The 12,789-nt window shown below is 30.5% G+C and overlaps 1 protein-coding gene across 1 annotated transcript; it reads right to left on the bottom strand.

The window, feature by feature from the left end:
- Positions 1–2,275: 2,275 nt before the first annotated feature.
- On the bottom strand, positions 2,276–3,382 carry LOC140879042 (F-box protein At2g27310-like). Its single transcript, XM_073282675.1, has one exon. The coding sequence runs from the start codon at positions 3,380–3,382 to the stop codon at positions 2,276–2,278; it is 1,107 nt and encodes a 368-aa protein (XP_073138776.1).
- Between the last annotated feature and the right edge of the window lie 9,407 nt (positions 3,383–12,789).

Here is a 12,789-nt window from a genome sequence, read left to right as displayed (position 1 = left end):
TTGTACTTTGTTGTATCTGACACCCTATTCCATGGGGAAGGTCTGCGGTTGGATGAGGCGAGTGGTTCCAGGAGAGCATAAGCGATGGAGGACCAGTAGGGTTTTTGTCTAGGCTTTTGAACTCTGTTGTATTATGGGTTGATACAGATTTTGATATGGTTGTATCTTAATTATTTTATATTTGGGATTTACTTATGCTTTTTCGCTGTTATAGTTGATGATTTATTTAATTAAGTTAAATGCATGCTTAAGCTTCTGATTAGTAGGTGATTACAGTGCGAGTTACTACAGTCCATTCCAAACATGACTCAATGATGATGATAATGACTCCAAGAGATTAGCTCCAAGGATGATTGTTCCAAATACGGATCAATGACGGTTGCCACAATTTCACATAATTCGTCACCCAAACGTTATGTTTTTATGATTATGTTCATGTTATGTGGTCTTGTCAAGTTCATGATTTGCATAAGCTTTTAAGTGTATATATTTCTTCAAGAAAACAAGAAGTAATGTTTAATGATATGTATGATGTCCATGATTAAGTTCTTGCATTTTAAAGAGTTTTGAAGATTATTTTAAAGATTTTTGAGTTAAATTACCATGAAGTTCACGTTAATGTTTTTAAGACATCATGTTATGCATGCGCATGTTCTTTTAAGTTGAAATCATTTCAAAAAAAAAATGATGTTATTGATATGCATGTTTTTAATCTTTCTGAGTCTTTAGACTCACTATATTTGAATATTGCAGTTGCATTAGCAGATTCGATTTAAAAGCTTTGGTAGCACAGTTGAAGAGTCAAAAAGGTGAAGACATTGCATGAAACGACAGTTCAGAAGCTTTGATATTTTTTTAAAGAAAAATATTTACATATGTTTATTTATATCATGTTGCTATAATATTTTATGCACGATGGTTTGAAAGTAAAGATTTTATTATTTTTATTGTCGGCCTTTTGAGGATGAATTTTAAGTATTTTAAGTTTAAATCTTTTTAATGTTTATTTGAGTTTTATATCATTCCGTGGGTTCCTTGATTACTTTCAAATGTATTTTATGTATATAGTTAATCAATTGAACTCACATTCCTTTGTCCCATTTAAAAATTAGTAGTACGTTTTGACATATCTTATTTTAGATGATCTTTGTTGTAGGGTTGTATTGGTATTTCTTTGACTTTGTGAACGTTAAGTCACGAATTTTATTGTTATAGATCTAGATTTTAAATTTTTTTTGGAGTTAGTGTGATGGACTCCCTACATTGTTCAAAGTTTAGAAAAAAAAATTCCACTTTTTTTTCCGCAACTATTTTCATTAAATATTTAAAATACGGAACGTTACACTATATTATCTTTATCTATGATTTTAAATTCAATAATATCTTATCTGTATTTTTAAATTTAATGATAATTTTTTTACTATTTTCGGAAAGAATTTTTGGGAGAAAAATGACATTTTTCTATTTTTAGATTATTTTTTGTCTATATATATATATAGATTACTATTACCATGTTACTATTATAATTTTTTATTATTATAATATCTAATAATTAATTATAAATTATAATTATTTTAATAAAACTTACTATTATATTAATCAAAATATAAAACTAGTCTATATATTGTATGTATATGTTCACAAATAGTTGTGTAATATCAATTTATATTGTCATGTCCTTTTGGTAATTATCAAATTTAAAAGATTTTATAATACTAAACACATGAACATATTTAAATTAACATCATTATTTCATTTTAAAAAAATTAAACAATTTATTTTTAAAATAAGATTATACAACTTTGCTCATAAAACAATTTATAGGAACCTATATAAATATGTTTTAAATCAATTTAGCCAAACATACTCTTCAATAAAACATAAATACATTACACAGGTAAACATTTTTTAAGATCGCTAGACAAAGAAACCATGGAAATCGGATATGTTGATCAAAGTGAAAAAAGAAAGATTGAAATGAAACAAATTAGATTATTCTCGTTCAAATATTACGCATTACACATGCAACTACAAAAATACCCATCCACTTTATTTGGTTTCAAAAATACATATAATCCCGCGGTGTTCAAGTTGGTGGAGTATGTGAACTATTGGTTTGAGGTCAGGAGTTCGATTCTCCCTACCAACACCTCTTGAACTAGCCTATCAGGCTTGCCTAGTGTTGTTGGTTTACCAGACTATCGTAGTTTGCAGACTATGCTGCAGGTTCCCACACCAAAAAAAAAAAACCCACCCGCTAATGAGCAAAGATTATTTATTGTATGAGGGCATCAGCCTGGATAGCCGACACACACTTGTAAAGAAGTGCTACCCCTAAAATGATAAAAGCTTCGATCAAAATGAATGGCAACAAACATGAAGGCTCTTTCCATCCACCTGTCCTCCGTAAATGCACGAAACTGATTCCCGCCCACCATATAATGGGGTACATTATGCCAAATATATTGTACGCCACACGCTTTTCCACCAAATCCATCTTCCCCTCGTAGATCTTCTCGTCGGAAAATATATTGTAATGGCTTTTCTCCATTCTCCAGTCACTTGTCCTCCTCCTCCCTTCCATGGCCGCCTGCAAAATCCGTAAACCCTCCCTCCCACTCAGAATGTTCCCTACGCGGCTCACCATGTACATTTGCACCTCCTTCACGTCTACTTCCTCCGTCTCTTCCCTTCTGCTGCAGGTCACCAACACAGCCCACTGAACCAGATTCCCCCTGGATACCGCTGCCACTTTCGAGTAACGTAGTCGTATGGTGCTACGACCGTTCCACTGCTCAATCCAACAGCGCACCGCCTTTTGACTCGCCACGTTGAGTGCCCGTTTGTTGTTGGGGTCGATCACGATCCAGCTTACTCTCAGGTGTTTTTTTGCCAGGGACACACAAGTTTTGCCGTTGCCGTGGATTTGCAGTGGCGTCGGGACAGTCAGAAGATTTAGGATTAACTGGTGGTCTAGAAACCAATCTCCCGCTGTTTCTGTTGCCAAAACCTTGGAGTATATCACCTCATCTTTGTAGTAGATGTCCACCGCCGAGATTAATTCCGACGTGCCCGATAAAAGGGTTGTTGTCTCGGGGAGTTGGTGGTGCATGGAGGGGAAGGCGTCGAGGTACAAGGACCGATGGGCGGAGGGGAAGGCGGAGATGGCGCTTACGACGCGGGGGTGGGTGGTGGATGGCCAGGTGGAGTTGCAGATATTCCTCCATAGTTGATCTTCGCTGCACAAGGCATGGAATTGAGTGGAAGTGCAGCTGGCGGAGGCGAGAGTGGCGCCGTCGAGTCTGTGGATGATGTGGGTTTGGAAGATATCGTGGGGGATTTCGGGTTTACTGCCGGCCGTCGATTTTGGCCGAAAAATCATGTTGATGATTGGGAAAATGGCTTTGGATCAATATTATTTTGTTGAATACGATTTGGTGGCTGATGGTATCATCTCCTCGTATTTAAATTAGGTATTGGTGTTTTTGATAAGAACTTTTCAATTCAAGTAGGATTTTATGAGATTTAAAATCTTTACAAAATCGCAAAGGGATTCTTTATAGTTTACACACGCAATGCGTGTGTTTGTTAATATATGCATTATTATTAGACAAAAACTTATATGAGACGGTCTCAATGGTCATTTTAATAGACGGATCTCTTATATGAGTTATCCATTAAAAAATATTACAATTTATGTCAAAAGTATTATTTATTAATATAAATATGGATAGGATTGACCCGACCCACGGATGAGATCGTCTCACAAAAGTGTTACTCGTATTATTAAGCTATAGAAGATAAAATATATGTTATAGTAGTTATTATTATTATTATTATTATTTATTTTTTAAAATTAAAAAAATATCCTAAAGCACTTAAATACATGGTGGGAGTTACTTTTTAAAATCTGAAAATCAACCGATTTGATTTTTTAATTAAAAATTATTTTATTAAGTGAAGGCTAATTTTTGAAATCCACTTAAAAATACCAAAACAGTTACTATAATCTCCTCTCACTTTATTAAATAGTAATAGATATAAAAATATTTATACCTCTAATTTTTTTTTTGAAATAAACATATATTTGGAGAAAAAAATTATTAATTAAATTAAATCATTAAAATGTACTAGATTACGTGATTTAGATGAGAGTAAGATCATATAATTTACTTTGGTTTATATAGCTACTGGCGTTACTTGTACGCGATGTGTGTATATACATAATTTTTTTTATGTTAACTATTTAATTTTCATGTTATTTTTAAAACTCGAATTAGATATTCAAAAGTTTTAAGAGTGATAATTATCTAATCTAGAATTTCTAAAAAATATATATAAAAATAAAAAAATGTCATTTTGGTAAATAAGATAAATATATGGCTACAAAAAGAGGTGAACATATAAAATGACTAATTTGTTTAATAATTATTGTTTTGTTGGGAATTAAGTTGACATATATTCGTAATTTCATCTCAAGTTTTACCAATTAATTGAAAATTAGTTATCCTACTATTATAAGATGGAAAGATAACTATATAATATATGTAAATAAAAAATTAAAGATTTATAAATATATAGGACTATAAAAAGTTGATAAGCAATTTCTATAACTTTTAAATTGAAGATGATTCTATAATTTTTAAAATTAAAATATGAAAATGAATTTTATCAGATAATAAAGAGAACCTAATTAGAGCTGTCGAAACGGGCCGGTGGGGCGGATCAACCCGCAACCTACCAAAACCAGCCAGTTACCGGGATGGGGTAGGCCGACCCACCATTTTTTAGGATTGGAAAATTATCAACTCAACCAGCCTATTTGACAGTGCGGGACTGGCCGACCCGTAAATTTTTAGTTATATGTGACGGGGTTGGCCCGCAACCCACCAAAACTCACCGCTTGGCGAGGTGGGCCGACCCACCATTTAGGTGGGTTGGAAATTTTTCAACCCAACCCGCTTATATAGCGGAACAACTCTATGGATACAACCCACTTTGACAACTCTAAACCTAATTCATAGGTTTTTTTAGATTAGCAAGTCCAATATTTATAACAACAGTAATAATATTCAATCTTTTGTGCACATTAGAAAAAGGAAAAATAGTATTTTTTTGGGTCTATTTTAGTGAGTGTTTGGCTAAGCTTATAAGCTCTCCAAAACAGCTTATAAGTTCCACAAATTTGTTTGGTAAAATATTTTAAAAACAGCTTATAAACTGTCAAAATAAGTTGTTTGACATCTTATAAGCTATTTTTAAAAAAGTAATGGGGGTGTATTTTTTTCAAAAAGATCTTATTTTAACATTTTATCTTTCTAAAATCTCCTTGAATATTTTCATAAATCTCCATCATATTCTCCACCCATTAAATATTAAATATTATTTTTTAAAAAAATTACAAATCACATAAATTTTTCTAAAGTAAAATATTAAAATAATTTTATTTTTTAATATAGGTTTATTCTAAAACTATTTTTGTATATGTATAACTTGAAATATTATTTTCATAGAATTATATCTTTTTTTGGTAATTTTAACAATAAAAAAATATTATAATACCAAACATATCAACTTCTTTAAGTTGTTTAAAATAAGTTTACTCAAACACTTTAACAACTTATTTTTAAAATAAGTTCTAACAACTTATAAGCTCGTAAAACAGCTTTTAAGCTCTATGAGCATATAAGCTCTTTTTAATAAGTTTTGCCAAACATCCTCTTATATATATTTTTAATTTTGGTGCGTTAATTCTTTCAAAGTTTGGTTTGTTGGTATACTAACTTTTAATTTTCGATTATTTTAGTCCAATTGCCGATGTAACTATGAAAAATACTGACGCGAAACTGAAAAATAATGACATGACATTGAAAAATACTGGTATGCTAAGCTGTCACATCAATAATTGGACTAAAATAGCCAAAAATTAATATAGTATACTAATACAAAATTTTGAAAATTTAATGAAACAAAAACACAAAACTTTCATTAATTATAAAGGGCCGAATCTTCATTTTTTATTTGGTCTTCTACGAGAATTCTGCTTATATGTAGACCGTCAATTTGAATTTCGTATTTCGGATCAATCCACTCCAAAAAAAAAAAAAAAGAGAATGGGTTGGATTATGTGTTTTGATAGCTCGTCAAGACGAAATGGAATGAATTATTTGGGCCCTGTTTAAATTTTTTTAAAAAAATTATATTGTATCGAGTATTTATAAATAGTTTATGTATAGTTGATAAGTTTTGAATAATATATATTCGAAAAAATGTAATTTTGGTTTTGTATGTTTATCATTTTGTAATTTCTGTCTTTTATGTTTTTATATCTCAATTTCTGTTCTGATTGTTTTGATTTTTGGTAGTTTAATTTCAGTCATTTTTATTTAAAAATGCTTATCTTACACTATATATGTATACTCGTCAGCTTCACATCAACATTGCATTGGTGCTACATCGAAAAAGGACAAAAATTGCCAAAAAAAAAAAAGTTAGCTGACTAAAACTGAAATCTAAAAATATAAAAGACCGAAATCGCAAAGTGACAAATATACATGACCAAAAATATAATTTTTCCTTTATATTATTTGAAATAATTTATATGTGATTGATCAGAAAATATTTATATTATTTATAATAATGTGTGTATTATTGATTAATTTTGAAAGTTTATATTATTTATAATGATTTATGTGTGGCTAATGAATTTTTAAATATGTATATCATTTATAACTGTTTATGAATATTTTTTTAATTTTTTTTCATATATTTATTTTTGAATTTTTTTTTATATTTTTTATAAGTGCCCGTCCTACCCACAATTTATGATGGTTGGACTTATGATTGGGTTTGGGGCTTCCAGCCGTCAATATGACGGGCCACCGGGTCCCGATCACACTTGATGGCGGCCCGATGCATGGCGATGAGACAAGCTAGAAAGGATCACATGGTAAAATAAGGTTTCAGTACCACAATTTATGATGGGTTGGACTTAGGATTGGGTTTGGGGCTTTCCAACCGTCAAGATCGTGAGAATCCGAAATTTCAGTAGACTAAGCTTGAGGTAAACTGTTTGGAGGTAGACTGAAAATTTGCATTGATAGTAAATTGAAATTTGAGGCAGACTGAAACTGAATTTGAAGTAAACTGAAACGAGGTGAACTGAGTGGATCAGTTGACCAAGAATAGTCCTACCGCTAGACTGAACTCCAGTTGCTTCAAAAGTTGTAACTGACGAATTAAAGCAGAATAATGGCAATTAATTAAGGGCAATCAATGGGCAGTCTAATAGTCATAATCTTGCCTATAAGTAATGCTAGGATTTTCTTGGAGAATAAAGGGGCGGCGGTGGTTGCTGTGCGGAGCTGGGCAAGTTGCAACCATGGCTACGGTCAAATCTAAGCTTAAATTGTAGATCACATCAAGAACCGAAGAACACAACATACACTTCAAGTAGATCAGATCTTTTAAGATCATATTATGTTAAGTGTTGAATTATAAACATTGTATTCATATAGTTGAGGTGTTTCAAACCTTTATAACTTGATTTCAGTTGAGGGCTGAAACCAATAGAGCGACTAAGAGTTTCAGCTGTAGGCAATATGGTAAGTACTAGCTGAGGTGGGCTGTTAAGTCAAAGTTTTCTAGTGATACCTTCTGAAAACAGAAGAAGGGATGACGTAGAAAAAGTTGAATGTCTGAACATCCAGAAACGAACTGATGTGTTTGTTATTTTTTGTCAAACACACAAACACATTCAGTAGAGCCGTTTAATACAAGTTCAATCCTATCAGCCAAAAAATAATAGCAGATGAGATCAGCAGAAGCATATCTGTAGCACAATTACGAGTAGAAAATCAATTCAAACTAAAGAGAATTTCGAGCCAATTTGAAAGTCTTTTATGGCATAACTGAACTTCAGCAGAAACAGTAACTTAACGTGCATATTAATTAGTAGAACAAAAGCATGACAAAAAATATCAATAGACTGCTATGAGAGTTGATAAGATCAAGAAGAAAAAAAAATAACAGATGAGATCAGCAGAAGCCTATCTGCAGCACAATCAGAAGCAGAAAATCAATTCAAACTAAGGATAATTTTGACCCAATTTGAAAGACATCTAGGGAATAACTGAATCAGCATAAGCAGTAACTTAGCGAAAATATGATATCAGAACAGAAGCATGAAAAAAGAATATCAGTCATGTAAAGCCCCGTTTTTATCTTAATTGAACTTATTTGAGATAATCAGTGATTTCAGAATTGAAAAGCCAACTTTTTATTGATCAGGGACTATTTTGAAATTTTTGGAAATTTTGGGGACTAAAACGCAAAGTGTGGATTTGTTATATTATTGGAGGCTTTGACTAGTCTCCTTATCTTTCCCCTCATCCCTTCCAACCGCCTCTCCCTCCATTGAAGCGACAAAAGCTTCCCCAAGCTTTTGTGATTTCGATTTTAGCTCGATCCGTCCGTTGGAATTCAATCTCGAGAAGATATCTGCGATCACAGCGTCGAGTGCTCCGTTTGGAAGTAAGTTTCTCTTATTTCTATGAGGTTTGAATTTTTGGATGTCTTTAGAATTGATTGATATTCGGAGAGGATGTTCTTGAGGTTGCTGTGATAGTATATCTAAGACGGTTCGGAGATTTATCGACGATCGGATTTGATATAATTTTTCTTATGATTTTCGAAACTTGTGAATTTGAGTTGATGTTGAATTACTTTATATTATCGTTAGATGATTAGAACCGAGGTCTCACAAGTCAAATGCTCTGAGAGTTGATAAGCTCAAGACCCCACAAAACGCTTAGTTCTCACTAATGAACCAGTGAGACATCATCCATTAAAGGGAATTACTACTAAGTAAAGAGGAAATCGCTAACTACTCAAGAAAGAAGAGCAAAAGAAAAGATTGACTGGAGTAGTAGCAGAACAGTAGACATTAAATATTGTGAAATATTAAGACTTTGCAGAACAAGTCCAACATATTAGGGCACCCACGGTAGTGGAAACATTACTTCCAAACATTTGTGGGTCCATCTATTCACGTCATCTTTCAAATATCCCACATCTCAAATATCTCACTTTTCACAATTAAATATCCTACAAACCAAACATTTGTGGACCCCACTAATATTTTATTACTCTTAATTTATTTTTCATTCAAAAAATAATTACCAAAATTATTTTATAACGACTATATGAAAATTACAATTAATTTAAAAGCCTAAATTTATTTTAATAAAATATTTTTAAATTTGAAAATAAATTATACAATTGTCATTTTATCCCTCATTCACTTTTGTTTTAATTTTTTTTTTTCGTTCTTTTAAATGCTTCTCATTTTGTGTTTCATTCTTTTTCTTTTTAATAAGAACCTCCAATATACAAGATTCGAATTTTTTTTATTGTTCACCTATCTAATTTTATTTACGTGTTTACTAAATTATCTTATTACAACAAAGTCAATAGACATACTAGTTATATATTATTTTTAAATAATAAATTAATTCATGCAAAGTATATTACTATTAAAAACGGTCCATACATAAAAATTAAGACTCGGTTGTGACAAATACATATAAAATATTTTTTATAAAAAAATTTATTTTATTTTATAAAATATTGTAAACTTATTTTAAGAATGAGTATGTGTATAGAACTATTCTATAAAAATGTTTACAATTAAAAATTAATATGTTTTTTCAATTCTAACATTTTTTTAAAATGTTAATTTTATAAAAATTATGTCCAAACGTATAATTTAAAATTTTTATATATAAAACACTAAAAATGTTTTTTAAATAATTCAATTATATATCTTAACTTAAAAAATTAAATCTAAACAAAAAATAATTAAAATATTTTTAAATACGAATATGTAGGAAAAAGATTTTCTGCTGTGGAGAGAGAAACATCACATGATATTGTACATTAAAATAGACATGATTTCAATATTTCATGTGTGTAATTAATTAATTATTTAATCCTGTGATATGAATTACAGAAGACTATTGAATGCATAATATTTTTTTGTGTTGTTTGTCTCTCCACAGCAAAGGATACGGATCCGAATATGTAGCATGATCATTATTAAAACTAAAAAAATGTTTCAATCATCCATTTGATGGTGGCCTAATCACAACACTTACCAAAACGATACCATTTTCAAGCCACGACACACAGTGTTGTGACTAAGCCACTGTAGAGGATCTATGCCCATAAAATTCACATTCAAAATTTTGAAAAATAGTTTTTTTGGTCTATTAACTTTTTCAAAGTTTGGTTTTGATCCATTAACTTTTAGTTTTTAGCAGTGTTTTCATAACCAGACCGGTGATCGAACCGGTTTACTTAAAAAAATGGTCCAACCGGTCGAACCGTTTTAACCGGACGGTCGAACCGGAAAACCGTTTATATAAATTAATATAATAAATAATATATTTTGAAATTTTAAAAACTCAAAAATTATATAAATAGACATAAAATATATATTTAACATAGTTTGAAAGCTAAATAAATATGTAAATATATTTAAAATATCAATTATAGTTATAAATTATTTAAATAATAAATTATTTATTTTTTAAAAAACCAATAATTATTAAAATATTTTTTTAAAATGAAGTAGAAGTTTCAAATAATAATGTATTTATATATAAAAATATTAAATCTAAGGTTTAAAAATAAAAAAAATTAAAATTTTCAAAAAAAAATAAAAAATTCAAAAAACCGGTTGAACCGATTTTCCGGTTCTTGGTCGGTCCAACCGGTTCTTGACCAGTTTTGACCGAATCTGACCGGTTGGACCGATTTTCCGGTTTTTGGGGCCGAACCGGCTGGTTCGGTCCGGTCCGATTCGATTCCGAAAACACTGGTTTTTAGTTATTTTTGTCAAATTGTTAACGTGACATCGGAGAATGATGATGTGATACTGGAAAATGCTGACACGTCAAGCTGTCACGTCAAAAATTATATTAAAATAACCGAAAATTAAAAGTTAATGTACTAATACCAAAATTTGAAAAGTTGATGTACCAAAAGCAAAAAATGGACAAATTAATGGACAAAAACCATTTTTCTTTAAAAAAAAACACTCCATCCTCATATTTACTTTTATAAATAGCTTAGGCACCGTTTGGTTCATGGATTGTATGATGATGGATAAATAATCTAAGGATTTTAAATCAATATACTTTGATTAGACAATGGTGCATGACAACAATCCTTGGTATAACTTGAGCCAAGCATTGGACATAGCAAGGATGATTAATCAATCAATGTGTTATCCTTCACACCAAACGGTGCCTTAATCTATTTAATATTTTTAGTGCAAAAAATATTTGTTTTTATAAAACATCAATTCTTTGTTTTTTTTGCTATTATGTTTTTAGATTTTCTAAGAGGTATGCTTCGACAAAATGTTATTTTAGAATGAAAATTTTTTCTTGCAATACACACTTTTTGGATAAGATAATTATATATATTAATTATATATTATATATAATTATTAATCACAAATTAACTAAAAAAATTCATTAGTGAGTCGGCGATTGCACAATATTCATTTCTTCATTGAATTTTTTTATTTTTTACATTTGTTCCCATGTAGCTAATAATTTGTAATACAATTATAAAAAAAAGAATTCATTTCATCGGTGAGATTGTATTCTTCTAAGTGATAAAAAATAAAGAAATGTATTATTGTATTTTTTAAAAATAATTAATGAGAATGAATTTTGTTAAAATTGAGGGTTTAATTTTTTATCATTTGATAAATCTATGAGGCAAAAAGTAAAGTCTATGAGAGAGTGTTAAAAAAGTAAGAAAAATTGTAATTTTCATTTTTTATGTTTGTAACTTTGTGATTTCAGTCTTCTATTTCGATTTTTGGCAATTTCAGTCTTTTTTATTCGAAATACTTGCCTGACACTATACACGTCAGCTCCACATCAACACTGTATTTGTGCCACATCGTCGTCACATCAGAAAAAAGAATAAAATTGCCAAAAAAATAAAGACAGCGGATTAAAACTGAAATCTAAAAATATAGAGGACCAAAATCGTAAAGTGACAAACATATATACATAACTAAAAAACAATTTTTCCAAAAAAATAAAACAAGAACAAATGGATGTATGGGCATATCAAAAATTTGACGAAAGTATTTGATGCAATTCTCTCATAATTCCAAACCACCTGGTCAAATAGAATACAAAGCAAGTATAATAATTCAATGTTGCCCAAAATTTGGTGGGTAACAAATATTAGTATTATCCAAATTATATATATATATGATGATGTAGAGATCTCTACACATGAGCATAATTAATGAGATATTGTTGATTTGATAAATTATGAAATATTGAATTTAAGATAGGTTGAACTCTACCGCAACGAACATGTGATCAGCACTCCTAGTTACATGGCTTCCATGTGACGGCCACGTTTTTTCTTTCCTTTTTTTTTTTTTACATGCAAATCTGAATTTTGACCCCAATTTGAAAACTCTGTGAGGAATTTCAGAAATCAACCCATTTAACTCCTAACTAATAAAAAGTATTAGGTACACAACGAAATCTTTATTTTGTAACCCTTTCTCATTCGATATCAAACAAAAGGATTATTATTGTATGAGCGCATCAGCTTCCAACCACGAAAACATGAAAGCAACTGCCGCCCCGAAAATGGCCGAAACTCCCATGACAATGGCTACCTCCAAATCTGAATACCTTTTCCGCACTAAATACAAGAAAATTGAGAGCACACACATCCCAAGGCTGATTA

This window comes from Henckelia pumila, chromosome 2 (assembly GCF_033568475.1).
Source record: "Henckelia pumila isolate YLH828 chromosome 2, ASM3356847v2, whole genome shotgun sequence".
Lineage (NCBI taxonomy): Eukaryota > Viridiplantae > Streptophyta > Magnoliopsida > Lamiales > Gesneriaceae > Henckelia > Henckelia pumila.
This window is presented reverse-complemented; position numbering and strand designations above follow the sequence as displayed.